At 34.1% G+C, this 27,743-nt stretch overlaps 1 protein-coding gene across 1 annotated transcript; it reads left to right on the forward strand.

The window, feature by feature from the left end:
• On the forward strand, positions 1 to 27,580 carry LOC126760712 (autophagy-related protein 9A). The gene is made up of 14 exons (XM_050476554.1): positions 1 to 148; positions 3,568 to 3,717; positions 12,909 to 13,086; positions 15,826 to 16,039; positions 17,645 to 17,769; positions 19,356 to 19,483; positions 20,183 to 20,367; positions 20,762 to 20,940; positions 20,998 to 21,129; positions 22,737 to 22,890; positions 22,966 to 23,418; positions 23,510 to 23,811; positions 23,895 to 23,994; positions 27,257 to 27,580. Exons 1-14 carry the CDS (start codon positions 145 to 147, stop codon positions 27,380 to 27,382), a joined length of 2,430 nt encoding a protein of 809 aa, XP_050332511.1. The 5' UTR covers positions 1 to 144; the 3' UTR covers positions 27,383 to 27,580.
• Positions 27,581 to 27,743: the final 163 nt, after the last annotated feature.

Genomic DNA, 27,743 nt, shown 5'->3' on the forward strand with positions numbered 1-27,743 from the left:
TTAGTTTAACTTGTATAAACATAGTGAGTCTCTGTAAATATTAGGAAGTTAAAAATATTATAATTAAAGTCGCAAATGTTTGGACACATAAATATATTGTGAAATTGGTTTAAGAGTATTTATCCTTTTAAAATAAATAAAGCTATGGGTAAGTAAAGTAATTCCGCGACAGTACTGCAATATAAAGCATTACTCTGCCAGAAAGAAAACTATTTTGGCAACAACGTAATAAAAAATATTTACCTATATGGACCTTTTAAAAGTTTGCGAAGAATTGTTTTATAAGGTGTATATTAATAAGTATTAATAATAAACTTTGTGGAGCAATTGTCCACACAATTTCTCGTGCGTTATTCAATATTTTCGTAAGGTAATATAATCAAATCCATATGTAGTTATTGAATGTGTATACACATATATATATACATACATATGTATTATATGTACATATGTAGACATATTTTGTAAATACGTAAATATATTAATTATTATATTTGAAACGAGTGACACCTATTTAAAATGTGCCTTCCTTGATTTGCTATTACAATATAAGGTCGATGATACTATACCCCTCTACATATATATGTATATACATTGTATTTGGTTAATACATATGTATATATAAGATAATGGAATACAGCAGTATGATGAGTTCCTTTTATACACACATACATATTTTTTTGTCTTTAAATGATGTTAATTTTTAGTCTTCAAATATAAATAGTCTACTTAATTGAAGACACCTTACATTTAACTATTAACCCCTCTAAGGGACCATCGTAACTCTAGCATACCACTTTGATGTCCCCTTTCAGGGGACATTCAAATGTATTAGTAATTACGGCGAATTGAAATATTTTCGCGCAACTTTTTGAGACATGCATGTTTCCCTAATGTTTTCTATTAAAATAGCTCAAGAAATCACATCAAAATGTTGTATAATTACTAAGAGATTTATACAAATAATGTTGGAAAATCTTCTGGGGAATAGATTATGTAATAAATTACATATTCCAGATGTGGATCTAAGAAAAGGAGACTTATAGTATGTTGTGACAGGGAAACATCTGGTGGCAAGCGACAAGCAAATTATTTTCGTCAAATATGCACCAACCAGCCCATAGTGTATATTTGGGAGTACTTTAAAATGTATCATAGTACGCAAAATTAAAAATAAAAAGTATTGATTTTCTTACAAATAAACATTACTCGATCTCAACCAATTCATATCAGTCCAATATCATTATAATACGTTACTTAGTTCTAAAATTAACAGAAGTTATACAAGGGTGGTTTGTAAATGTTTGTTTCTGCTGTAAAGTGGCGCCAACTAGCTGATAGCCAACGTCCAAAACCGAGCGAAGTGCAAAGGGTTAAAACGCAATAGTGTAGAGAATATATAGTTATGTAACTGGGACACGGTGTACATCCAACGACGATTTATTAATTCCTTTAAGTCAAATCTAATTAAGCTTACATCATAAGGAAAATTATTTTATGAAGATCAGTGAAGGTATTAATGGCTCCACTGTGAACGTGCATGTGCATGTCTGAAGTTTGTTGCTACCAAAGTCTGATCGGCATATTGTTTTAGTCGTAGACGTAGTTGATTCTCCTAGGAGACGGTTTTGCTCCAAGCAGATGACTGCGAAAGCAACCCAGCAGAAGCTGCTTGCAGAGGAGTTCATTATGCTCCTTAACTGGGAGTTGTTCGGTGGGAGGCATCCTGTCGTGGTCCAGAGTGCAGTGTTATGAGATGTTTGTGGCTTCCTCGTCTGCGTTTCACTGCATCCAGGCTACCGTATTGGTGCGGCGTAGTTAGGGACCGGTCGGCGGATTGCCTTGTAAGTTGCCAAAAACGCTTTTTTGTGTTTTTGCATGGGTTGCCGGCTAGGGACTTGAGGTTTTTGTTATGGCTTTGTGCTTAAGCAATAACCGCGGTCATGTGAGGAGCGAAGGACACAGTTATGACTATACTTCTTCGTCCAGTTTATGAATAAGGTCGCTATGGATTTAGTGGGGAAGAGTGTTACGTTCCGTGCAGCGAGAAAGAAAAAAGTCAAATAAGTAGCCGTTTACGTTTGAGACCATGCCATCGATCCCATTGCTCGACGTCATTATCGTGCAATCGTCGGTGTACGATGTGAAAGAAAGGGAGTTTCGAGATATAGAAGTTAAACTCCAACGAAGAGATGAAGGAACCCCATGTTTAATTCTTTTCAATTTTTTTTTTTACCTCGAAATGGTACGAATGATTGCCGACCGCTCAGGTAGTTCATAGTTCACCTCTTCAACGCTGGAAGGACCTTGAAAAGTATTTTTCAATCAAGATTATTATGAGCAGATGGTCTGATGATATGTTAGCAAAGGTCATTAGGTTATGCTGTTTATCAGACAACCATTAGCTAGTCTGTTTCGTCATTCATAGTGCATAATGTCGAATCCTCTATCCGTTCCGCCAGCTCGATCCCAGCACAATCGTATGACAGGCAGTGGTGCCAAAGATCGTGGTCCGCGTTAAAGTAGCCAAGTACCAGTCGGACAGCTTGTAGGGCAACAAGTAACTGGGATAATGTATATACTATATATTTCGAGCTCGACATCGCTTGACCGGATAGCTATACCCTGACATTCTATTGTAGATGTCGCCGTCGATAAATGAAGGCTAAACCACTATCACGCTCGCGACTTTTACGTACAACGTTGACACCTGCGCATGTCCGGAGTTCTGTGCGGCTGTTCAGCTTGGTTACTTGGACCGCTGCTATCGATATGCTTTCCCGGCTCATAAATTCAACTATCTCTTTGATCTTGCTCGTTAGCCTGTTTCAGGTCAGTTGTAGAAATCGTGTTTGTCGTGGTAACTTCGTAGTGATCCTGGAAGTGACAAACGCCATTTATGCTCGTGCAGCCAATGGCAACGAATGACACACTCCACCCATGTATTGTGCGCAGGCCCGAAAACGTCAGAAAATGATAGCAGCCAGAGCAGGAATTGCACACAAATGTGATGTTTCGACGAACCAGGAGATGCCTTGTGGCCGTCTTATCGGAGAGGGATGAAGGTTGTTGGGGGTTGTTCAGACTGGGAGTCATGTGACACCTAGGGAGAACTCGACTAGATTAAATTTTGAGAATATTTTTCATTTCTTATTCTTTCAAATACTTTATGATTTCTTTTATATATTGTACAATAAAAATATATATATTGGAACCTAAAAAAATTCATATTATTGTGTTAAAGTAACGTAAAACACAGAATGTAATTCATATTATCATAAATCATACATAATGACAAAAAATTTCGCGCAGGGCACATTTCCTTTAGCGGCAGGATCATTCGTGATGTTTTGTTACTGTCTCGACACGAAGGATAGATCGTAAGCGTACATGTGAAGATAACTTGCACAATTGCAGTAATCTACTAATAAGTGTATTTCATACTCAATTATAGCAATTTTGAAATTAAATAAGAAGAATAAGAAAACATTTTTTTACTCATATTATTATTGTTTTTTAATTATGTTTGATATTTCAATTTACCACATTCATTTCTTATGGTTTCAGAAATGGCTTTGAATGCGGATACCAATTATCAGTCCTTAAATGAAGGTAATCCTTTTAAAAAGGAAAGTGAAGACTTTCATATTCAAGATCATGACGATACACCAGGAGATAGTGGAATTATGATACATATGGTTCCCGAAACAAATAAAGGTAAAATTTTTAATATATTGGATATGAAGCTATTTATGCGTAGTAATCAATTGATGTACTGTAAATCAATAAAGTTTACATACACCAAGTTCTATTAATTTACGACACGTTTATTTGATTTAAAATTAATAAATTTTCAGTTTTTTACTATCCATTTCAAAAAATTTACATTTAACATTAAATATAGCATATCAAAATATTTTTTTTACACAAAAACAATTAAGCCTAAAGCTTAAAATGCGCCTAATTTATGTAAAAAAGTTTACATACATGTTGCAATTATTGCCCCCAGATGTCGATGCATATTCCCCACTCAATGTCTAGTATTATTTCCGGATATTTTGACCCCTTAAGGCCATAAGGCAGTTTTTAGGCACTCTTTTGATGATTTTGGATGAAGTATAGAGGTGACCACTACATTGACTGAAGCAATGTAATACTTCAAAAGAAATGACACAATGCGTTTTGTTAGATAAAATTTATGAAGAAGAAAATTTTAATAATATAATGAAAAAATGACAAGTAAAAGATTTGAGGATGGTAGCATTAGACCAGAATATAGAAAGTTCAAATCAAGAGGAGATAATCCGATAGTAAAATGGACTAATAGAAATCCTGAAAGAGGACAGAGGTACTCGTATGATAAACATTTTAATGTTAATAATCAAGGTCCAAGGTCCAATCAAATAAATCAAAATGATGCTAAACAGAATATATATCTAGACGATCTAAACAAAACAATAATGGAAGATATAGTAATAATTATAGACCAACAAATTGGAGTTATTTCCAAAAACCACAAACGGCAGGAAACCCTAGGCAAAATTTCGATCAATACCAACCGAATCAATTTACACAAAATTATAGTCAAATTCATAATAATCAATATAGACAAAATCAAGGTGAACCAATGGAGATAGACTGTATTGAACACAGTTCAAAAAGCACTCAATTGGCAGGACACCCCTTGCCAAGATTGCTTATGCTCGAATAGGCAAAGCCAGGAAAGTTACTCAGCAAACTGATGTTGATTAAGAAGAGGTTAATAACAGCAGTTTTTTATGAATCAGCCTGAGAATCCCTACCTAAAAAGAACTGATAAGGAGCATGGATCAGTTTCTTTTGTAGAATATGGTCGAACGAAAGCTCGACCAGTCCACAAAAAGTCGTCGCACTCTCAACTAGACATCCACTGTTGACAGTCATAACTTCGAAGTCGTAGACAATTTCGTCTATCTTGGAATCAGCATCAACGCCAACAACAACGTCGAAACCTAACGCAGAATAACACTTGCCAACAGGTGCTACTCCGAATTAACTAGGCAATTGAGAAGTAAAGTCCTCTCTCGACGAAGAAAAACCAAACTTCATAAGTCACACATTATTCCCGTTTTGCTGTATGGTGCAGAGGCATAGACGATGACAACATCTGATGAGTCGGCGTTACGAGTTTTCGGGAAAAAAGTAGTGCGAAAGATATATGGTAATTCGCGCATTGCCCACAGCGAATATCACATTCGATGGAACGATGAGTTATACGACGACATTGACATAGTTCAGCGAAATAAAAGACAGCGGCTACGCTGGCTAGGTCATGTCGTCCGAATGGATAAAAACACTCCAGCTCTGAAAGCATTTGACCCCGGGAAGACCAGGGGGAGAAGAACCTGGCTTCGCTTGGAATCTCCAAGTGGCGCCACCTTACGAAGAGAAGAAACAACTGGCGCGATGTTACTAACTCTGCTATAACCACGTAAGCGGTTTCTGCGCCAGTAAAGAAGAAGAATAATGCAAAAATAAGGTGGAAAGTCACACCACTTAGAGGACGAAAAATGGAAATGAAATATCTAAATTGCTCAAGTGATAAAATAAATTATTATTTAAAAATGATGGTAGATTAACTAACACAACGAAAATTTAACACGAAACTAAAATCACAACGCAACAACAGATTAATTCAAAATTGTATCACGAAATTGAGGTTAGAAAACAAATTAAGAAAATGGAAAACAAGGAATAATCCAAAAAAAAAAACAAATTAAGGAAATGGAAGAACAAGGAATAATCCAAAAAAATCACTGAAGATATTCGAGTCCATTAATAGTAGTGCCGAAAAAAAAGATAATTCAGGCGAAAAGAAATACAGAATTGTAACAGACTATAGAAAATTGTATGAAGTCACAATATATGACAAATACCCTCTTCTAAACATTGGTTCCATTTTAGACAAATTAGGGTCAGCCCAGTATTTTACTACCTTTTATTTAGCGAAAGGATACCATCAAATTCTAGTAAAATCAGAAGATAGACAGCTTTTGTAACACCGCATGGTGTTTATAAATTTATAAGAATGCCTTTCGGACTAAAGAATGCTCCAGTCACATTTCAACGGCTAATGAATGAAATCCTGAGCGACTATATAAATAAACACGTGTATATCTAGACGATATATTAATTTTTAGCATGTCACTAAACAAACATAAGACAATAGGAGAAATTTTTAAAGTTCTCGAGAGTAAAAATCTGAAAATTCAAATTGATAAATGTAATTTTTAGAGTTTTTGGGACACATTTTAACAGTAAATGGCATGAAGCCAAATCCTAATAAAATTAAAGTGATTGGAAATTTACAAATTCCAAAAAACAGCAAGACAAATTCAAAGTTGTTTATGAATTATTGGTTACTATCGTAAATTTGTAAATGATTACGCTAAAGTAGCTCAACCAATAATCAAATATTTGAAAAAAGGGATTAAAATTAATATTAAAGACCCAACCTATATTGAAGCCTTTGAAAACTTAAAAACACTAATAAGTACCCACCCAATATTACGCTAACCAGATTTTGAAAAACAATTTATATTAACAACAAACAGATGCATCCAATTATGCGATTGGTGCAGTATTGCCACAAGAAGGACATCCAGTGTGTTATGCTTCAAGAACTTTGAATAATCACGAAAGAAATTATTCCGCAACAGATAAGAAATTTCCGGCAATAATATGGAGAACTAATTATTTTAGGGCATACTTTTATGGAAATAAATTCACAATTTTAACTGACCACCAACCGATACAATTTTTACATTTTAAATGATATATCACCCCGACATCAAAAGATGGTTATTAAAACTTGGAGAGTACCAATTTGACAATGAATATTTTAAGGGTTAAGAAAATAAAGTAGCCGACTTTTTGAGTAGAGTAAAAGATAATGAGGATATTATTTCAGAAAAATGGATGAAACGACTTCTAATAGTTAAATTTTTTCTATAAACAATATAGAAGATGAAGAAACCTTAGACGACCATTTTTATATCAAAGAGGAAATTGTTAACAAATATAAGACGCAAATTATTTTAACAAACAACAAAACTGAAAAGTTAAAAATTATACACGGAAGAATTAACAAATTATTATTTTCATTTCTGAATATGATTTCGATAATTTGAGTGAGATATTTAGGAAGTACTTATATCACAAAGGTAGAATAGGAATATTTTCAGAAATTTCAGAGCCTCAATACAATATAGTACAGGAAACTTAATCGAAATGTTTTCTAATGATAATTAGAATTTATAAAATGTACAATGAGAGCACAAGATATTGAGACAGAAGTAGAAGCAGTCAAACAGATTTCTTTATATCACGTTAGGGAAAGCTTTCATTCAGGTACATATTCAGGAAACATATAAAAATAAAATATATTATCCAAAATTAATACAACTGATTCAAATAGTAATTAATCAATGTGAAACATGTTAGGAAGTGAAGTGCGATAGAAATCCTATTAAACCAAAATTGATATTTTCGGAGACTTCTTCAAAAATTAATGACATTGTACATATACATAGATACGTATGTAATGAAAGGGCACCATATTTTGACAGTTGTAGAACAACAAAGCGGGGGGCCCAAGGATTGCCGACGAAGAACTGATAAAGAGCATGCATCAGCTTCTTTGTAAAATATGTTCGGACAAAAGCTTGCCCAACGATTGGAATTTAAGTGTGCTTTGCCCAATCCACAAAAAGGGAGACCCCACAATCTGCACCAACTACAGCGATACAGCGATTTTCAATGAGTAAATTTTGTTTTTGTCCTCTAATCTCGAAATATAAAACGCAACCTACGTAAAATGAAAAGAATTTTCCATCTGATTTTAAAGCGTTTATATCGGCCAATATGTGTGATATTTTAATGAAATTAAGTGGACGATTTTTCTAAAAAAATAATGTGGTTAGAGCTGAATATGAACGAATCCTCTTATACCCATTATATTAAATTTGGCACCTTTCAATAAACAAGGTGCATTCCAGAGTAAGCAGGACTTTTTGAATCTAGCGCCCCCTGGTGGCGCCATCTATATGTCGACTGCGTTAGAATCTGCTATCCTTATCGATTGTCCAGGGAGAATTTCAAAAAAAATTTCATTACATTTCATTGATTGGAAGTGAAGTTATTGCGTTTTAAGTGTCAGTATGTTTGTGTTAACGGTGCGAAAATGACCCTCGAACCAAAAACCCAACTTCAAATTTTGTTTTAAAATTGGTAAAACTTTAACCGAAACGTTTCAATTGATGAAACAAGTTTATGGTGATGATTGCCTATCCCGTAGCAGAGTGCACGAGTGGTTTCAACGTTTTCAACATGTGGGTCAATCAAAATCCGTTATCACCGGATATTCCATCGAAACTGTGCGTGGATTCATCAAAAATCAGCCGAAATCATCATTGGAATTCATGAATGAAGAAATTGAATTGAACATCTCCAAAACATCGATTTATCGCATTTTGACCGAACATTTGGACTTACGAAAGGTGTGTGCACGGTTTGCAAGTAATCCCCTCCCGCTGCAACACACTTATGCCAACGAATTTTCCAGGCATCATAGCACTTGAAAAAATCCTCCGCCGTGATGGCCATCAAAGCCTTCTTCGATTTATATCCTCAACTGAGTCAAAACTCCTCGGAGTGGTCATGTGAATTTGCTGAATAGCCAGAAGTTACATGAAGGCATGTAAATCAGGGGAAAGCGGTGGGCCGATATTAGTCGAAAATGTGGCGAAATGATCACGAATGCAGTATGAGATTGGGGCTTACGAAAGGTGTGTGCACGGTTTGCAAGTAATCCCCTCCCGCTGCAACACACTTATGCCAACGAATTTTCCAGGCATTATAGCACTTGAAAAAATCCTCCGCCGTGATGGCCATCAAAGCCTTCTTCGATTTATATCCTCAACTGAGTCAAAACTCCTCGGAGTGGTCATGTGAATTTGCTGAATAGCCAGAAGTTACATGAAGGCATGTAAATCAGGGGAATGCGGTGGGCCGATATTAGTCGAAAATGTGGCGAAATGATCACGAATGCAGTATGAGATGGTACATTATCGCACTTCTTTGTCCAATAAATTCAGACATAGTAAAAATCGAAGAATTCACTTTTAGAGCCACACAAAACGACGCGTATCTCAAATACTAATGAATAATTTGACGTGAAATAGATGTCACTAATAGTACTAAAAACTTACAAAGAAAAAAATGTACCGATTCGAAAAACACGCGAAGTATAAATTAAAAATTTCAATTTGATCACAGTACTATTATAATTTAATGCTGAAAATATGCGATATCGATCTACGAATTATCCCAGATCAATGCATCGGTCAGTTCGTGAAAATATTGAATGTACTCTTTTTTTTAAGATAACTTAGTATCAAATATTTTGATAAATATTAACTTCGTAGTAATAGCAATTTAGTTTTCCTATCATGATTACGTTTCTTCACACCTAAAAATCAAACATGGAAATATTATAAATAAGATCTACAAAATGTCATTTTTTCTTCCTCTTTATTGGCGTAGACACCGCTTACGCGATTATAGCCGAGTTAACAACAGCGCTCCAGTCGTTTCTTCTTTTCGCCACGTGGCGCCAATTGAATATTCCAAGCGGAGCCAGGTCCTTCTCCACTTAGTTCTTCCAACGGAGTGGAGGTCTTCCTCTTCCGTCGTCGAGAGAGGACTTTGCTTCTCAATTGCCTACTTTTGATATCAATATCATCGGCATACGCCAGCAGCTGTACACTCTTATAAAAGATTGTACCTGCTCGATTAAGTTCTGCAGCTCGAATTATTTTCTCCAGCAGCAGGTTGAAGAAGTCGCACGATAAGAAGTCGCCTTGTCTGAAACCTCGTTTGGTATCGAACGGCTCGGAGAGGTCCTTTCCGATCCTGACGGAATCGTATTAGTTTTGCGGGGATACCAACTCAGACATCGCGGCATAAAGGCAGCTCCTTTTCGTGCTGTCGAAAGCAGCTTTGAAATCGACGAAGAGGTGGTGTGTGTTGATTCTCCTTTCACGGGTCTTTTCCAAGATTTGGCGCATGGTGAATATCTGGTCGGTTGTTGATTTGCCACGTCTAAAGCCACACTGATAAGGTTCAGTCAGTTTGTTGACGGTGGGCTTTAATCCTTCACACAATACGCTCGATAGAACCTTATACGCTATGTTGAGGAGGCTTATTCCACGGTAGTTGGCGCAGATTGTGGGGTCTCCTTTTTTATGGATTGGGCATAGCACACTTAAATTCCAATCGTTGGGCATGCTTTCGTCCGACCATATTTTACAAAGAAGCTGATGCATGCTCCTTATCAGTTCTTCGCTGCCGTGTTTGAATAGCTCGGCCGGCAATCCATCGGCCCCCGCCGCTTTGTTGTTCTTCAGGCGGGTAATTGCTATTCGAACTTCTTCATGGTCGGGCAATGGAACGTCTGCTCCATCGGCATCGATTGGGGAATCGGGTTCGCCTTCTCCTGGTGTTGTACTTTCACTGCCATTCAGCAGGCTGGAGAAGTGTTCCCTCCATAATTTAAGTATGCTCTGGGCATCAGGGACTAGATCACCTTTGGGGGTTCTACAAGAGTATGCTCCGGTCTTGAAACCTTCTGTAAGCCGCCGCATTTTTTCATAGAATTTTCGAGCATTACCCCTGTCGACCAGCTTATCAAGCTCTTCATACTCACGCATTTCGGCCTCTTTCTTTTTCTGTCTGCAAATCCGTCTCGCTTCCCTCTTCAACTCTCGGTATCTATCCCATCCCGCACGTGTTGTGGTCGATCGTAACGTTGCGAGGTAGGCAGTCTGTTTTCTCTCCGCTGCGACACGGCACTCCTCGTCGTACCAGCTGTTCTCTTGCACTTTCCGAAAACCAATGGTTTCGGTTGCAGCTGTACATAAGGAGTTTGAAATGTCGTCCCACAGTTCCCTTATGCCGAATTGTTGACGAGTGCTCTCAGAGAGCAGGAGTGCAAGCTGAGTAGAAAATCGTTCTGCTGTCTGTTGTGATTGCAGCTTCTCGACGTCGAACCTTCCTTGTGTTTGTTGACGTGCGTTTTTTGCTGCACAGGGGCGGGTGCGAATGTTGGCTGCAACAAGATAGTGGTCCGATTCGATGTTATTACCTCGGAGCGTACGCACGTCTAGAACACTGGAGACGTGTCTTCCGTCTATCACAACATGATCGATCTGGTTGGTGGCTTTTCGATCCGGAGGCAGCCAGGTAGCTTGATGTATTTTCTTGTGCTGAAATCTAGTACTACAGATAACCATATTTCGGGCCCCGGCGAAGTCGATCAGCCTCAACCCATTTGGGGATGTTTCGTCGTGGAGGCTGAATTTACCGACCGTAGTGCCAAAGATACCTTCTTTGCCCACCCTGGCGTTAAAGTCGCCAAGCACGATTTTGACATCGTGGTGGGGGCAGCTCTCATAGGTGCGCTCCAAGCTCTCATAGAAGGCATCTTTGGTCACATCGTCCTTTTCTTCCGTCTGGGCGTGGGCGCAAATAAGCGATATGTTGAAGAACCTCGCTTTGATGCGGATTGCGGCTAGACGTTCATTCACCGGAGTGAATGCTTTAGTCAACAGAAATTTCGCTTTTGTTTCAAATGCATGGACTAGAAACAATTATGATAAGGGAGTGAAACACCTATGGTACACCAAAGTTATTTTCTCTCAATAACCGTAGTGAATTAATATGTGATCAAATTAGGAATGATGAAACAATTTTTCAAAGCGTTGTATGTGGAATAATATTGTTACAGCACATGTTTTCTGATTTTTATAATGTCCAATGAATGTAATAATGTCGAAATAGACGAGGGCAAATCTTTGAAAACCATTGATAGTTTCATGAACTATGTCCCCAAATATATGAAAAATCTATCTTAACAAAACAACTGTAGACCAATGTTATCTGCACAACATTACGTCGGGATATGTTCTCGAGTAGATTTTAGCAACTTCAAATTTTAATCCCATCCTTTGATTGGTAATCCTCATATACCCCATATACCATCTAAAATTTAGATCCTTTGGGTGAGTTTATATCATTTATATCTCATTTGACTTAATTAACTTGAATTTAGTATAAATAATATTTTTAATAAGAGCGCTACAAAAGTTTTAAATAAAACAAAAACGGTTTGGGGTATTTATGAAATTATTTATTCCTGTGGAAGTACCTTCGATACCATTAAGTGTGGAACTCAATTTCTTTTGCATGGACACCATGGGCATGTTTGTAGAAGTCCAGACACTGACTCCAATTATCGACGGTTTTCAAGCATAAATCGGCTGCAATTTCACGTTCGATATTCGTACGAAGTTCATCAAACGTCGTTGGCTTGTTGGCATAGGTGTATATGCTCATACATACATCTGCGTATTAGTAAAATATTTGAATATAACTGCTAAAGGCATTTTTAATTTTTGTACTAACATAAATTACTTAATACACTGATTAAGTTAAAGATTTTCACAATTTCTGCTTGTGTTTGCTTAGGTTAACAATAAAAGTTGGTATATTTACAAGTATTTTTAAAAGAAACAGTTTAATTTTCTTGGCAAAGAGAACGAGAAGCCTAGCTAGAATCCCTACTGTCCGCTATATTTCAAATATTTAATAGTATACATTTATTTGAAAGAAAGAAAAAGGCTGCAACAGGCGCTCGTTAGAACTATCTATGTATGTTATCCTAAATGGAAGAGAAAAATTCTGTCCGAATTAATTTAATTCTCCAAAGGGAGAGAAATAAAGATATAGAAAGTGTATCATTGTTTTTATATTCCAAAAAAATATGTTCTAATAAGAAAATATTACATCTAACGTTTTATTTTTATTTTCAGCTCGATGGAATCATATTGAAGATTTGGATTCATTTTTTACTCGCATGTATAATTACCATCAAAAGCATGGATTCTCAGTTATAGCCTTAGATGAGATTTTTCAGTTGTGCAAGTTTGCCTTCGTAGTGTGGTTACTAACTTTTACAATATACTGTATCAACTATCAAGTATTATTTGGGTAATTTCGATTTAATTGATACTTTTACTTGTGTATTCCTGCAACATGTTTCAAATCGAAAAACCGTTTTGTATTGTATAATATATGTATATGGATCAGGATGATCAATATGTCCATCTGTCTATTCGTCATTTAATTTGCAACATCTTGGTGACTTGGAACATACATGCCGTAGCCTAAGCTACACAACTTCTTCTTAATTGGCGTAGACACCGCTTACGCGATTATAGCCGAGTTAGCTACACAACATGGTCTCGTAAATAAAGATTTATATAAAAATATACATTTTTAAGCTTATGCTATCAAATATAACTAAATTTTTATTTATTTATTTTTTTCAATTATAAGGTTACCAGCTATCAAAAATACTTTATTCTTCAAATTTGGTTGCGTTTCTTACTGCCCGGATACATACTTGTATAATAATTTCCGCCAGTATACAGTAAGGGACAAAAGTTTCACGAATATTTGTAATTTTAGTTTGCTTGGTTTTTCATCAATTTGACATCCGTCTGGCAATATTTTTAATTACATTCTTAAGCGTTGCATTAGTTATCATCTGGTAACTCTTTTTTTTAATAACGGGACTTTTTAATTTTTTGAATCGAAGCAAATAGAAATAGCGTGTGTGTAAAATTTAGTTTTAATGTTTTTAATTATTTAAAACCAGGGCAGAAAATAACAATTATTGCATAATTTTTTAATAACAAAATCTTTATGAAAAAAGGGTCGAATATACATACATATGATGCAGTAATATAAAATTTTGGTTTTTTTTTGAAGACTACACAAATATATACATACATATATGTATATGTCAAAAACTTTTAAAATTTCATTTAGTTTTTTTTTTATAAAATAAGAGTTATTTGATAATGAGAAATTACGAAAAAAATATAAAATTTATCTGCAAATATTTTTTTTTTTTTGTTAATAATAATTAATAAAATTAGAAACAAAATAATTTAACCGTGCTACGAAAAAGTAGAGGCCGTTCGCCAACTTTTGCGCAAATTACCCTGGAGCAACAAATACCGCTGTGGAAACTAATAAAGTCATTAGAGTGGCTCATGGAGTCAATATCAGTGACAAGACAGTTTGAAGATGCCTGAAGAATAATAGGCTCGAACCTAAAAAAATGGTAAAAAACCGTTCTTAAGTGAACAGAAAGTAAGGCTGGATGAGACTTCGCCAAAAAAAATTATGAACACTTCAGCATCGATGATAGGAAGAAATTTACTTGGTCCGATAAAACCAATTCTATAAGTCGAATAGGATCAGATGGGGATCATGGACATGAAATTTGGCGGTGGATCACTGTTGGTTTCGGGATATTTTTGCGGAAAAGAGCTGGGAGTATTTCAGAAGATCGACGGTATAATGCATAGCACAGATTATATTGATATTCTGGAGTACTCATAACTCCCAAGTCTAGACATATTCGGACTTGAACGTGGACAAGAAAACATTATCATGCAAGACAAGGATCCAAAACATGCCGCAAAAATTACAAAATTGCGCTACCTACATCTGAACTCCATTAAGAACCTTTGGGCCACATTAAAAATAAAAATTTTAGCCAAAAGCAAAGCTCCAAGTCTAAAGTTGTGTTAGCGGGCCCCCCTAGCATGGCTAAATATAAGCCCAAATAATTTAGAGAATCTCATGTACTGGCATAATACTGTTGTCGTTGAGGATGTAATGAGTAAAAAAATCGCGTGGTGGTCATACAAAATATTATCGTGTTATTAACCACACTTTAGGGACAATAGACAAATGTGTTCACACTTACATTTTATTTAAAATTGTATATTTTTAATTAATTAAGTTTAAACTGAGTACCTTTTGAATAAATTTTTAATTGTGTATTGTCTAATAAAATTTCTAACATTTAAGAGAAATATTAGTATTTCCGTGAACAGTTTTGTCCTTTACTGTAGTTCCTTTCGGAAGGTTAAAGTTGATACCAAAAAAATTGCCCCATAAGTTAATTTACTTCATAGGCTCGAAATTTTTTCAGCTATTTAATACATGCATGTTGCAAGGGTACCTAATGCTCGGCTGCGCCCGATCCTAAATTTTCTTACTTATTTTTCTGATTAAAATACATTGATCTAAATACATAAAACTAAAGACATTCGATCAGCTTTTATTGAATACTTTAAAAATTATACATAGGACGACGCTGTGGCGAAAGTGGTAAAATATTAAAAGAAAACGTTGTAAATGATAGGAAATAAAGTAAATTTATATATTTTTGAGGAAAAGTTAAAGTAATTTTAAGTTAGTTCCCAAAGTGATATTCAAAACATTGCTTAAATATGGAAATGATACCTCATTTTTTGGAATATTTCCGAATGAAAAACTAAAACATATAACAAGTTAATATATCACCTTGTGTATTTTCTTCAATTTAATTAAAATTAAAATAATTTAAATATAACAATCTCCTACTATTCGAACAAACCTATGTACTATATAGCCAATTCTGCTATTTATAATTCGTCGCGTATCACAAATTAAATGCCGAATTTTCACAAGACATGCCTTAGTGGCGGTATAATAAATTAAAAATACAAATTAGACAAAAACTAAATAGATAACAACAGTTCACTGAACAAAAAAAATCATGAAAATGTCAAAAATTGTCATAAAATTGCGAATTTTCCGTAAATTGTTTCTTAAATATAAACCTCTGCAAAATTAAAATATTAAATATATATGTGTTATTTTTTTCAGAGACTCTCCACCACCGAGTAACCATACCAAAGTTACTTTAAGAGACGTTGTTATTCCAACAAGGCAATGCATAGCCAACTTTAATGGTTTTACATATTTGTTATTCCTTCTAGCAATACTTTATTTCGTTGTTCATTTTTTGCGAGTTGTTTCTTTAATAACTCAATATATGGATATGAAAAAATTCTATCAAACCGCTCTCCACATTGACGAAGTATGTGAATAGTAATATTTGAATACAGATATATTAGTTCTAATGATAATGTAGTTAAAATTGTTTTATTAAAATTGCTCATAGTTTATATTTTAATTTAATTACGATTTAATGGTAAATAATGTATAATAATGTTTAGACATGATAGAAGAGTATTTGCATACAGCAATGGGCACATAAATCGCACAAAGTTTGATTTCATATAAATGCTAGAATTGTTTCATTTAAAGTTGATTAAAATGTAAAAATTTCCCATTGTTGTTCTGTACTGCCCAAATATTCCGTTATGTTTTATTTTTGTTTACCGTTATCAATAATGCGTAGTCAATGCTGATTTTGAGAGGACACATAAATGGCACAGATTACTCTGCAGAAGTAGTACTAAAAGTATTTTAGTGAAAGAAATAATATAAAATGGGGTCCGGAAAGCATACTACAATAGAAGAAAGGCGAATAATTTGGAACATGTATAAAGAAGGGCAAAAAGGGCTAAACTATAGGAAATTTCTCGTAAAAAAGTATACAACGCAATCAAATCATGTATGGCGAATTCCCAAAAATTGGTCAAAGGCAGGATTCGGAAGCCAAGGCCACGTAAAACGGATACGCGTACAAACACTGTTATAGTAAAAATCGCCAAAATGTATCCATTTAAATCATCACGGGAGGTAGCAGCTGATATTAACCAATCATTGGGCTAAGAAATATGAACTAGACTTGTTAGAAGACGTCTGAATCAGGCAAAGTTGTTCGGACGCATATCGAGGAAGTAACCAATCATTTCAAAAAACATATTACAAAAAGACTGATTAAAGTTAATCAAAAGAAAAACATCAATTTTTGAAAAAAAGTGGAGTGAAGAAATAAAAGCTTAACATGGTGCGACCAGATATCAGAATATTTGTACATCGCCCTTAGTACCAATAATATAATTCTAAGTACACTCACAAACAAATAAATTTGAGTCTATGCCAATTAAATGGAAATTTATGCAAGACAACGATCCCAAACACGCCTCGAAGCTAGTAAAACAGCGCAAGCCCTGACTTAAAACCAATTGAAAGCCTATGCAATGAAGTCAAGGCTGAAATTGCAAAGGTCAATGGTAAAAATATGGACGATCTCTGGTCTGCCGTTAAAAAAGCTTGGTGTGCTAAACTAAAACCTAAAACTAAATGTCAGAATATCGTAGAAAGTATGGTACGCAGGTGTAAAGCAGTCATTAAAAATAAAGATTACATTACAAAATATTAACAATAAAAATGTCTGCATGGATCAAAATTTATAAAATTGCAATATGAACCAAATTGGCCATCTTTTTTTAGGTTGTGCCATTTATGTGTCCACCTCATTATACCAAAGTTATTGCATTTAGATCATTTTTTTTTTAACAATGAATTGTAACTTCAGTTTGTACTGTTATTGAAGATAAAGAATGTACCTTTTAAAAAAACCCAAACACTTGTTATTTATAAAAAAAAAAACATTTATGATACTGTAACACAAGAAATAAGCCATAAAAAATGTGCCATTTATATGTCCATAGCTGTATATAGTATATACAATTACCTTATATTTCATGCTACAAAAATTATATTTGTACAGAAAGAAATAGATAACACAACGTGGCATGAAGTAAAAATGAAGATAAGAGAAGTCCAGTCTGAGCAGCATATGTGTATTGATAAAGAGCAATTGACGGAATTGGATATATATCATCGAATTTTAAGGTATGTATTCTTTTTTTTTTTTGGAAAATTTGCTCATACATGACAGACCTACCCAGGAACCAAAGGATGACTATACTTGTTTGTCTTTTTATGTAAAAAATGTATTACCAATCAATTTGTCCTAAGTAGAAGCATAACAAGACACATTATACAGAGCTTAGCGTCAAACCTGACATCACGGCTTTACTAAATGAGAATCTGATGAGTTTCTGATGTATAAAAACTAAATTAAATTAAATTCTAATGTAAAAAAATTTGTGAAGCCTCTAATATATTGATGAGTATGTGCCTTTTTGTTTTGTTAGTTAGGTTGATTTTAGTATTTTTTTTAAGAAACAAGACAAAATGTAGTAAAGAAGCTATGTAACTTACATCATAAGCTAAATTACGAATTGTGATAGTACAAGGTGCGTTCCAAAGTCAACAGGACTTTTTGAATCTAGCGCCCCCTGGTGGCGCCATCTACATGTCGACGGGTGCGTTAGAATCTGCTACCTTTATCGATTGTCCAGTGAGAATTTCATGACATTTCATCGGAAGTGAAGTTATTGCGTTTTAATTGTCAGTATGTTTGTGTTATCGGCGCGAAAATGGCCCTCGAACAAAGAGCCAACATTAAATTTTGTTTTAAACAAGTTTATGGCGATGATTGCCTATCCCGTAGCAGAGTGCCCGAGTGGTTTCAACGTTTTCAAAGTGGTCGTGAAGACATAAATGACGATCGATCAACATGTGGGCCAATCAAAATCCGTGATCACCGCGTATTCCATCGACACTGTGCGTGAATTTATCAAAAACCAGCCGAAATCATCATTGAAATTCATTGAAATTGAATTGAACATCTCCAAACATATGGGCTTACGAAAGGCGTGTGCACGGTTTGTTCCGCACAAATTGACTGACGACCAAAAATTGTTCAGAAACCAACATTCGAAGGACGATTATTTGACTAAAAATCACATTTTAACCATTCACCACTCCCCTTATTCACCTGATATGGCACCGTGCGACTTTTTCCTTTTCGGAAAAATGTATTTGCCCATGAAAGTAAAGCGTTATGCAGACGTAGAGGCCATTCAAAAGGCTTGCACCAGCATACTGACGGCCATACCGGCCAACGAGCTAATTCATTCGTTCGTCATGATTTTGGACCGTGCAAAAAGCTGTATTGAAGCAGAAGGAGACTATTTTGAATAAAATAAATTGATTATGCTTAAAAAAAAACATTTTTTCTGTTTTTTTAAAGTCCGGTTTACTTTGGAACGCATCTTGTATAACATAATCCGCCGCACTCAAAAAATTGTTTATTCCCTTCAAAACTTTGTATTTTTATATTGATTATATTGGATTTAAATTTTTTATTGATTATAGTATAAGCGGGTTAACGGGGAACACATTTAAAAAAAAAGTCAGCTTTTTTTGTCTAATAATCATAGTAAACTTACAATTTTGATTTTTGTCCGATGAAATAAAATTCGAATGTTTACTTTTACTTGAACGGAAAATATTAACATTATATTAACTATTTATTTACCGTAAAGCAGCCAAATGTCGACATTCATGTCGTATTATTTTTTCTATTGCAGATTTAAAAACTATATGGTAGCTCTTATGAACAAAAACCTTCTACCTGTAAAATTTAATATACCACTGCTTGGAGAATATGTGACGTTGAGTCGTGGACTTTTGTTTAATATACATTTTATACTATTCAGTAAGTTAAAAAGGATTTTTTATTGGGTCTATAACTATATTCATGAGATTTGCTACTGACCGTGCGACTTGTGTTTTGAAGACGTAATACGTTCTGAACGATCAAAAAAGTTTGAAGATGAGGAACTAGAAACATTACTCAATGCAGATTGTTGGCAAAGATCAGAGGAGGATTAAATTTATATGGGAGTCATTTATGCAGCCATTTCTAAACGTTTAAAAACAGTCGGATATATTCCGAAGCAAGGAAATTATATGCTATAACATTTTGATGTCGTTTTTGCATGAGATTAACCATAAACGAGAATGAATAATTTTTCATACGCTCCGCCTCTTGTTGCAAAAACGTTCAAGAACTATTTAGAGAACAGCGACTATGAAGCTTTACGTCACCCGCCTTATAGCCATATCCTGTCTACTCTGACTATCAGAACAGGGGTTGGCCTTATTAATATTTGCAGTTATTCTGGGAAGGAATAAACCAATTAGCAAGAAGATGCGAAAATGTTATAGCTTCAAATATAACTGTTTTTTTTTTTAATTAAATTAATTAATTAAATTAAGTTAAAATTTTAGAAAAAACTTACGTTTATAGTTGTGGACCCGCATTCTAATAAATATGAAGTATGGTTCTCTGCACACTAACTACGAAAATATGAGAAAATGTATTTCAGTTAAATTTTATAATTTCTATTTATAGAAGGACCTGGTTCGCCATTTCAGAATAATTGGCAACTTCGAGATGACTTCAACTTTCGTACCAATCAAGTCGAATTGGCTCAACGATTGTCAAAACTTATTATGTGGGTAGCAGTAGCTAATTTAATATTGGCTCCAGTTATTTTTGTGTGGCAGTGCTTATATTTCCTATTCTCATATGCTAATGTAAGTATTATATAGTACATGCATACCTGTATATATCTTAGATTATCGAATTAATGACTTAACGACTTACTACTACTTATCCACTGACCTGACCTGACTACTGATCCAAACAGAACTAGTTCGCTGAAATAACAGCCTGTTGCTGGAAGTGTTGCTTAACGATCTTAACTATTCCATTTTGGAAATGATAGATTTACGCAATAAACTAAAAATGATATCGTTGCTTCTTTTAAATAATGCTATGACAATAACTTAACAATTTTAAATACCATATCTCAAATTACTGTTGACTACTTTGAACAAAATAAAAATGATTCGTATTGGAATTATTTACCCTAGATTTTATTATTCAAAGATAGTTAATTACATATACAAATTATTTTTCTTTCTACAGATTTTAAGAAAAGAGCCAGGGACATTAGGAATGCGAACATGGTCTAATTATGGTCGCTTATACTTGCGACACTTTAATGAATTAGAACATGAATTAGATGCACGTTTAAATCGTGCTTATGAATATGCAGATAGATATCTAAGCTCGTTCTCCTCACCGTTAATGGCCGTTGTTGCAAGGTCGGTTTATGCATAAACATAACAGTACTAATGTATTACTAAATAAATACATTTCAGGAATATACTTTTTATATCCGGAGGAATATTGGTATTAATTTTAACATTAGGTATATATGACGAATTTGTTTTCCAAGTGGAGCACGTATTAACGATTATCACTATACTCTCTGTTATTGGATTGATATGCAGGTAAATTTAATTAATATCATCATACAACAAATTTATGAATTATACATAAAAATTTAATTTACCGTTAGCTGCTTTAAAATTTTAGCATTTTAAAAAAGTCTAAATGTGGCAATGAGACAACAATATAATATATTCATTCAAACATGATTTTTAAAAGAAATTTATAGAAGTAATCATATATTATAATTAATTATTCCCTACCACTTTATATTTCTGCGTATGAACCAAATCTCCCTTCATGCACCGCAAAATGTTCCTCTTTCAAATTTTAAATTTTATTTATTTTAAATTCTCTTTGTGACCAAGTATTTTGTATAGATGACCGCAAGTGATATAGAATTTTAAATTTATTTAAAGCAAGTAAGGAGAACTAAATTCTTTCAGGTGTTGGCGGAACTTTTTATTAAAAAAATTTGTGTAAGAATTCAGAATGTATTATTTGAAAAAACCAAACGTATTACAATCAAATTTGGTATTTAATTATTTTATTTTAATTACCAAAGTCTAAACCAATAGTCATATTCAGCGTTATAATTGCGTTGTTTCTTAGAAAAATTGAGTAACTTCGAATTCGATACGTAAAGAATCTTTAATTGAAAATGTGTATAGCATGTCCAAATGAATAAAAATATTATTGATAAATTAATTCGTTTTGCATTTCTTTTTGTTCAAGTTAGAACGTATAAATGAACCGATATAACAGATAATATAAACGCGTTGAGAAAATCCTTTAATTATGTACTTCAAAGTAATTTTTCTTGGTGTGTTTTTGTTTCTGTCGCAAAGTATCCATTTTAATATTATTTAGTACTTAATACTTAGTGCTTTTGCACAGAAATACTTACAAATGCCAAAATTTTATTTTTGATGAAATTTTAATGATTTCAACGTAATTTGTTTCGATGATTACACCTAAGTATTGATCCGTTTTACCTATTATTATTTTATTTGTAAAATTTAATGTTACTGACGTATTTATTTAGTACAAAAAATTTAATTAGTTTTCTACATAACCGTTATATAACAAGTGAGTGTGGTTATAATCTGATTTCACCCAACCCTTCGGGGCGGGGCTATGCATGCTCTTGAAAAATATTCAGTTCACAAGTGCCCCTCACTACTGCGATCGCCCGTGTCAAATTGCATTTTTATATCATAATTTGGAATGCTTTATATGTTTTCATTTAATACCGTCTTGTGGGCGTGTCAATGATCCGATATTCAATCAAACCGTCCTTGTTTGTCAATCAACATACATACATATGTAGCAAGTTTCATGATATGAGATATCTCAAGTTTTACTCCATTTGCAACTTGCACGGACAGACGGACGGACACACAGTAACTAGGATTTATTATTATTTATTATTTCAGACATCCTAATAATTTATAAATAACTAATTCCATATCTATCTCGATTAATATGAGAAGATACACACAGTTAGAAAAGAAATAAAGAAAAAAAAAAAGTTAGAAAAAAGAGAAAAATTTAATTTGTAGCAACGTGTTGCGAGAATTTATTATTCCTACTGGACATTACAATTTTCATAAAATCACAAATTACACTTAAATTTATATTATCAATAAAATATAAATTTTAAATTCAGAACTATGATTCCGGACGAAAATTTAATATGGTGCCCAGAACAATTGATGACCGCAATATTAGCGCATGTGCATTATCTACCATCTAATTGGAAGAATAGAGCGCATACAGTGGCTGTAAGAAAAGAATTTGAAAATTTATTTCAATTTAAAGCGGTAAGATTTTTAATAAAGTTCTATTATTAATAAAAATAATTGTACATAATTTATTTTCAACATTTACAATTGTAGGGTTACCTTTTAAATGAAATTGTTAGTCCGCTTGTGACTCCATTTATATTAATGTTTGTGTTCCGTCCAAAATCTCTGGAACTGGTAAAATTCTTTAGAAGTTTTACAGTAAGTGTAAAGGGTGTTGGAAATGTATGCTCATTTGCTCAATTGGATGTTAGAAAACATGGCAACCCTGATTGGCAACTTCCTAAGCCTAACACAAAACAAAAAGGCAACGTTGATGATAGTACGACGAAGAGCGTAGTGGACAACGGTAAAACGGAACTTTCATTAATCCGATTTACATTAACCAACCCAGAATGGAAAGCCCCACCAGATGCCGTAAATTTTTTGAACGATATTAGAGAACATGCTGCGGAAGAACTGAGAAACGCACTGATAAACGATACAGATAACAAAACAAGTCCTATAACTGAAAGTTTAATTTCATTTGGCACAATCGATGCTGAGGTTTGTAACAATATTCTAATTTAATATAAATATACTTATATTCCTTAATAATATACATATACATATGTACTTATATGTTTTATATTTCCAGTATTCTTCTTTGGCTACATCTGTGTTTCATGCACATAATGTTCAAAGGGCGGAATTATTAACATCGTCGATTAAACAGTCTATGAATCAAAACAAATACTATGATAGAAAATATCATCCCACTCCGAATATTCCTCAAACTAGTGGTTTTGAGCAAATGCTTCAACAAAGCTTCGGTGAACAAGAAGGAAATATGTTGAGGATACAAACTTCTTGCGACAATTCTTTGGAAAATATGCGCAAATTGCGTATTAGCAAAGTAGAAGGACGACTGCAGGGACCGTCAGAAGCACTATTGTATAAGTAAGTGTAGTAAAGTCACTTTTACTCCATAACTGTTCCAAGTGTAGGATTTAATATATTCCATTGGGTTCTTTTTATTACAGTCTATATGGAATCGACTCAAAAATATCAAACCCAATTGATATTACAGTGGCAGATATGTCCCTAAGTACATTGTATTTACACAATTTACACAAGCATAATGTAAGTTAAAAGTATTTACGTAAAATCCTATTAATTAATTTATACCAAAGATTCAATACCAAATACTAATAATAATACAGTTAAGTGAAAAATATTAATAAGGTCGGTGATCTACAATTAATGAAGTTGATGTTGATTGATTAGTTTAATATATATATTTTGGTTTTGGAAACTCATGGTTGTGTTAAACTGATCGAACACAGCATACTGGAATTGCGTTCCATGAATTCAGAATATGTTGTCAAAGCTCGTCGTTTTTACTTAAGCATTTTCTTCTTATGGACTGTATTCCACAAATGACATTTAGCTCCAGGGATTGGGCAAGCCACTCATTATATCGATGTTGTTAAGCCTAAACCTCTCTTTTGTACACTTAGCCGTGCATTTGGGATCGCCACCTTTCTCAAACACCAATTTTAGTGGCATATTATCTTCAATGTACTCGGGCCCCAAACCTATATCCAAAGTATTATGTTTTCGCCACATGTTGAACGGTTTTTATTCGTGCATTTATAGTTGTAGACTGCGTTTTTCGGTTTATACTACATGAGTACCTCGATCAGAGTTAAATACATTTTATTTTATATCGTCAGATCAGAAAATCACATGTTCTTGAACAAACCTTAGCATTCGTTGCACGTTGTTTTTTGTTGAGATTATCGTTTTGCGGATAGATGCCCAAGATCCACATTCAAATCAGATTTCATTTGTTTTAAGAAATAAGCAGAGTTTTCTGAACACAAGTAATTATATTTGATTTGATAGAAAATGTTATTTCCTGTCACGTATTTCAATTTGGGAAATCCAGTTGGTTGAACCTTTTTTTGGCGGGGGTAATTAAATTCTCTACTTCTCTTAATGAATTTCTCTGTTTGACTATATTTTTAATATGCGCTATACGTGTTTTCTTGTCGCAGTGCTTACCATTTCCCATATCTATTTGATAAAAAAAAAATACACCAGGTTCTCCTGAAATTTATTTAGCGCGAATAATGCCTTTGCCAAAATTTATCCAAATCGAATCGAAGCTGTTCAAGCCCCTAGGTACCGAATATGTGACTCCAGTGTCTATAGTTGACTTTTGATTGAGAATATCGGTCAATGTGTGAGATATATATTTGAAATTCAGCGATAATCCTTCCCTGACATTGGTATGTTTGTATGTCAAAAATTGATTGAATCGGGTCAATACTTCCCTTAGCCCCCATATACCTAATATAAAGATTTTCGAATTTCCGGGTGCCTTTTTACCGCATATGAGTTATCTCAATAAAAATGAAATCAGTGTATCTTTATGGTTAAAATAGATAAAATTGGGCGATAACTTGACCCAACCCCCATCATCATTCAGATTTTCGAACATCCGGCTGACTACACTCCATATGATTGGTGATTGTATGTGAGGAACCTCGATGACACCCTGGGAGTATTTTATTAGTCTGGAATTACATTTATTGTATCTCCAATAAAAATTAAAAAAGTACCAAATTTTATTGCAATTTGTTCACAATTTCGTCGAAGAATAAATATTTAATTCTTTCGCAATCGTAATCTTTCAATTTTTTTTTGTATTCTTTTTGCGTTTTCTGTTCCCTTATACCCTTAGGATCAATATAGAAATCCACTTTACCATTGGAAGGTTTCGAAAAAGGCCCAAAAATAATAATACCGCTCGACGTTCGGAGCGCTCGGAGTGCACAACTCAAACTTTAAATTCCTATGTTAAATGTGTGAGAACCTAAAAAAAAAAATAGCGACCCCTTAGAGTTAAGCTACAGCGCCTGGCTTGAAGGATTTAGGATTTTTTGTTTGTCAATCACTAACATTTGAGGGGGTAAGAGTTGAAAAAAAAATTCAAAAATTTTCTTTGGAGCACCCTAATGTACATACATATAAAAATATACATATATTACAAGGCCTTCGTTAGGGCCTACTGCTGGACTAAAGGAATACCTATGCAAATTTTCACGTCTTTCCGTGCTGTGGTTCGGACGTTATGCGGGCACATAACAAAATAACGTTTTATTTTTATAAATATATAAGATTTCACTTTTCGGAGGTGTGCTGAAAACGATGAGCGTGTTTCGCCTCAGCTAACATCAGGGGATTCGAAATTTTGTTCAACGATGAGGCCTATTTCTAGCTCAAGGTTACGTAAACAAGCAAAATTGACGCATTTGGGACACAGAGCAACCTGCAGAGATCCAAGAGCTGTAATTTCCTCCTAAAGAACAACGGTTTGGTGTGGTTTGTTTAGTCGTAACCATCAATGGCGATCGTTATCGCGCCATGATAACAGATTATTTGATGCCTGAAATTGAAGCTCATGATATGCGTGATCGTCATGTATTTTCAACAAGACGGCTCCACTTCCCGCACATCGCATCAATCGATTGGCCACCAAGATCGTGTGATATCACACCGTTAGACTTTTGCCTGCGGGGATTACGATTCAGTCTTTGTACCATCACGCGTGTCATTCGCCAGTTAGCAGTCGAAAAGCTCGACTGGTCATCGAAAAATGGACTCAACGGATAGACCGTCTGAGACCTAGCCGCGGTCACCAATCTTCAAAAAATAAATGCCAAAGAATGTACTTTCGAATCATAATAAACATTCCCAAACAAATTTGAAGTTTATGTGTTATTTTCTTTAAAATTAGCGACATATTTAGGTAATAACATAAACATGACTTTATTATATATTTCAAAACGATTTATTTTCATTAAGAAATAGTTCTTTTTGTACGTATGATATACATATGTACCTACATATGTGCTCTGCGTTTAAGCGTACATTTCTAACATTGAAATTTTCTTATGTTAAATTTTGGTGAAATTCGCTAATATTTTTTTGTGGTGAAATCTTCAAACCGTGACGAGTACCCCTTCGAAAAGCGGAACGTTTTGACAATCGGCATATGAACCTTCTATAGAAAATCTATATTCTCTGGCACTGACAAAGTAATCAACAGTTTGATAGGAGGTGCACAAAACAGTTTGAGGTGCTTAAAAAATGTTTTTTTTAGTTTCTTTTTAACTTTTTTTCATTTTTCTTATATTATCTTTCTTTCCCAATGGGTGTAACCTATTATGATTTTTTTCACTTTTTACAATTTCCAAAAGCTTTTGCACCTTCCTATATACATAATTAAGTGAATGATACATTTTGCCTTTGAGCTATTAAAAAGTTCATACATTCATTGTTTATTTATAATTACGCATTTTAACACCGAAATCTATTTACTTTTAATAAATTCCAGACTGACCGTTCTATTCAAAATACTGTGGAAGAGGGCCAGGAGGCAGGACCTACTACTTCAAAACGAGCAACTATTATTTCGAAAGCTGCAGAAGACACACCGCTTCTCGGTAATGTACGTTCATAGCAGGAAGAACATTGGATCTAACAAATTAAATAAATAAGAAAATAGTTATATTAACAAAATTAATAATACATCCTTCAGATGTATGTTATGTACATATATATATGTAGTTCTGTAAGTAATTTAAGTATCTCATATTCTGTACTTTAAATTGCAATAAATGGTGCATATTTTTCAAATTAACAACAAATTTATACCAAAGTTCGTATCGTTTCAATGAAAGGGTGCCACTATCCACGTCTTTGAGCAAAACATTCAAAAGTCGCGTACATACATTTCACAGGTTTTTGGGAATTTGGTTCGTGAGTTAACATTTAAATAATCATTCCCACTACATTTTTGATAACTACCGTCAGCAAGAAAC

The sequence above is a fragment of the Bactrocera neohumeralis genome, chromosome 5 (assembly GCF_024586455.1).
Source record: "Bactrocera neohumeralis isolate Rockhampton chromosome 5, APGP_CSIRO_Bneo_wtdbg2-racon-allhic-juicebox.fasta_v2, whole genome shotgun sequence".
NCBI classification, from domain to species: Eukaryota; Metazoa; Arthropoda; class Insecta; order Diptera; family Tephritidae; genus Bactrocera; species Bactrocera neohumeralis.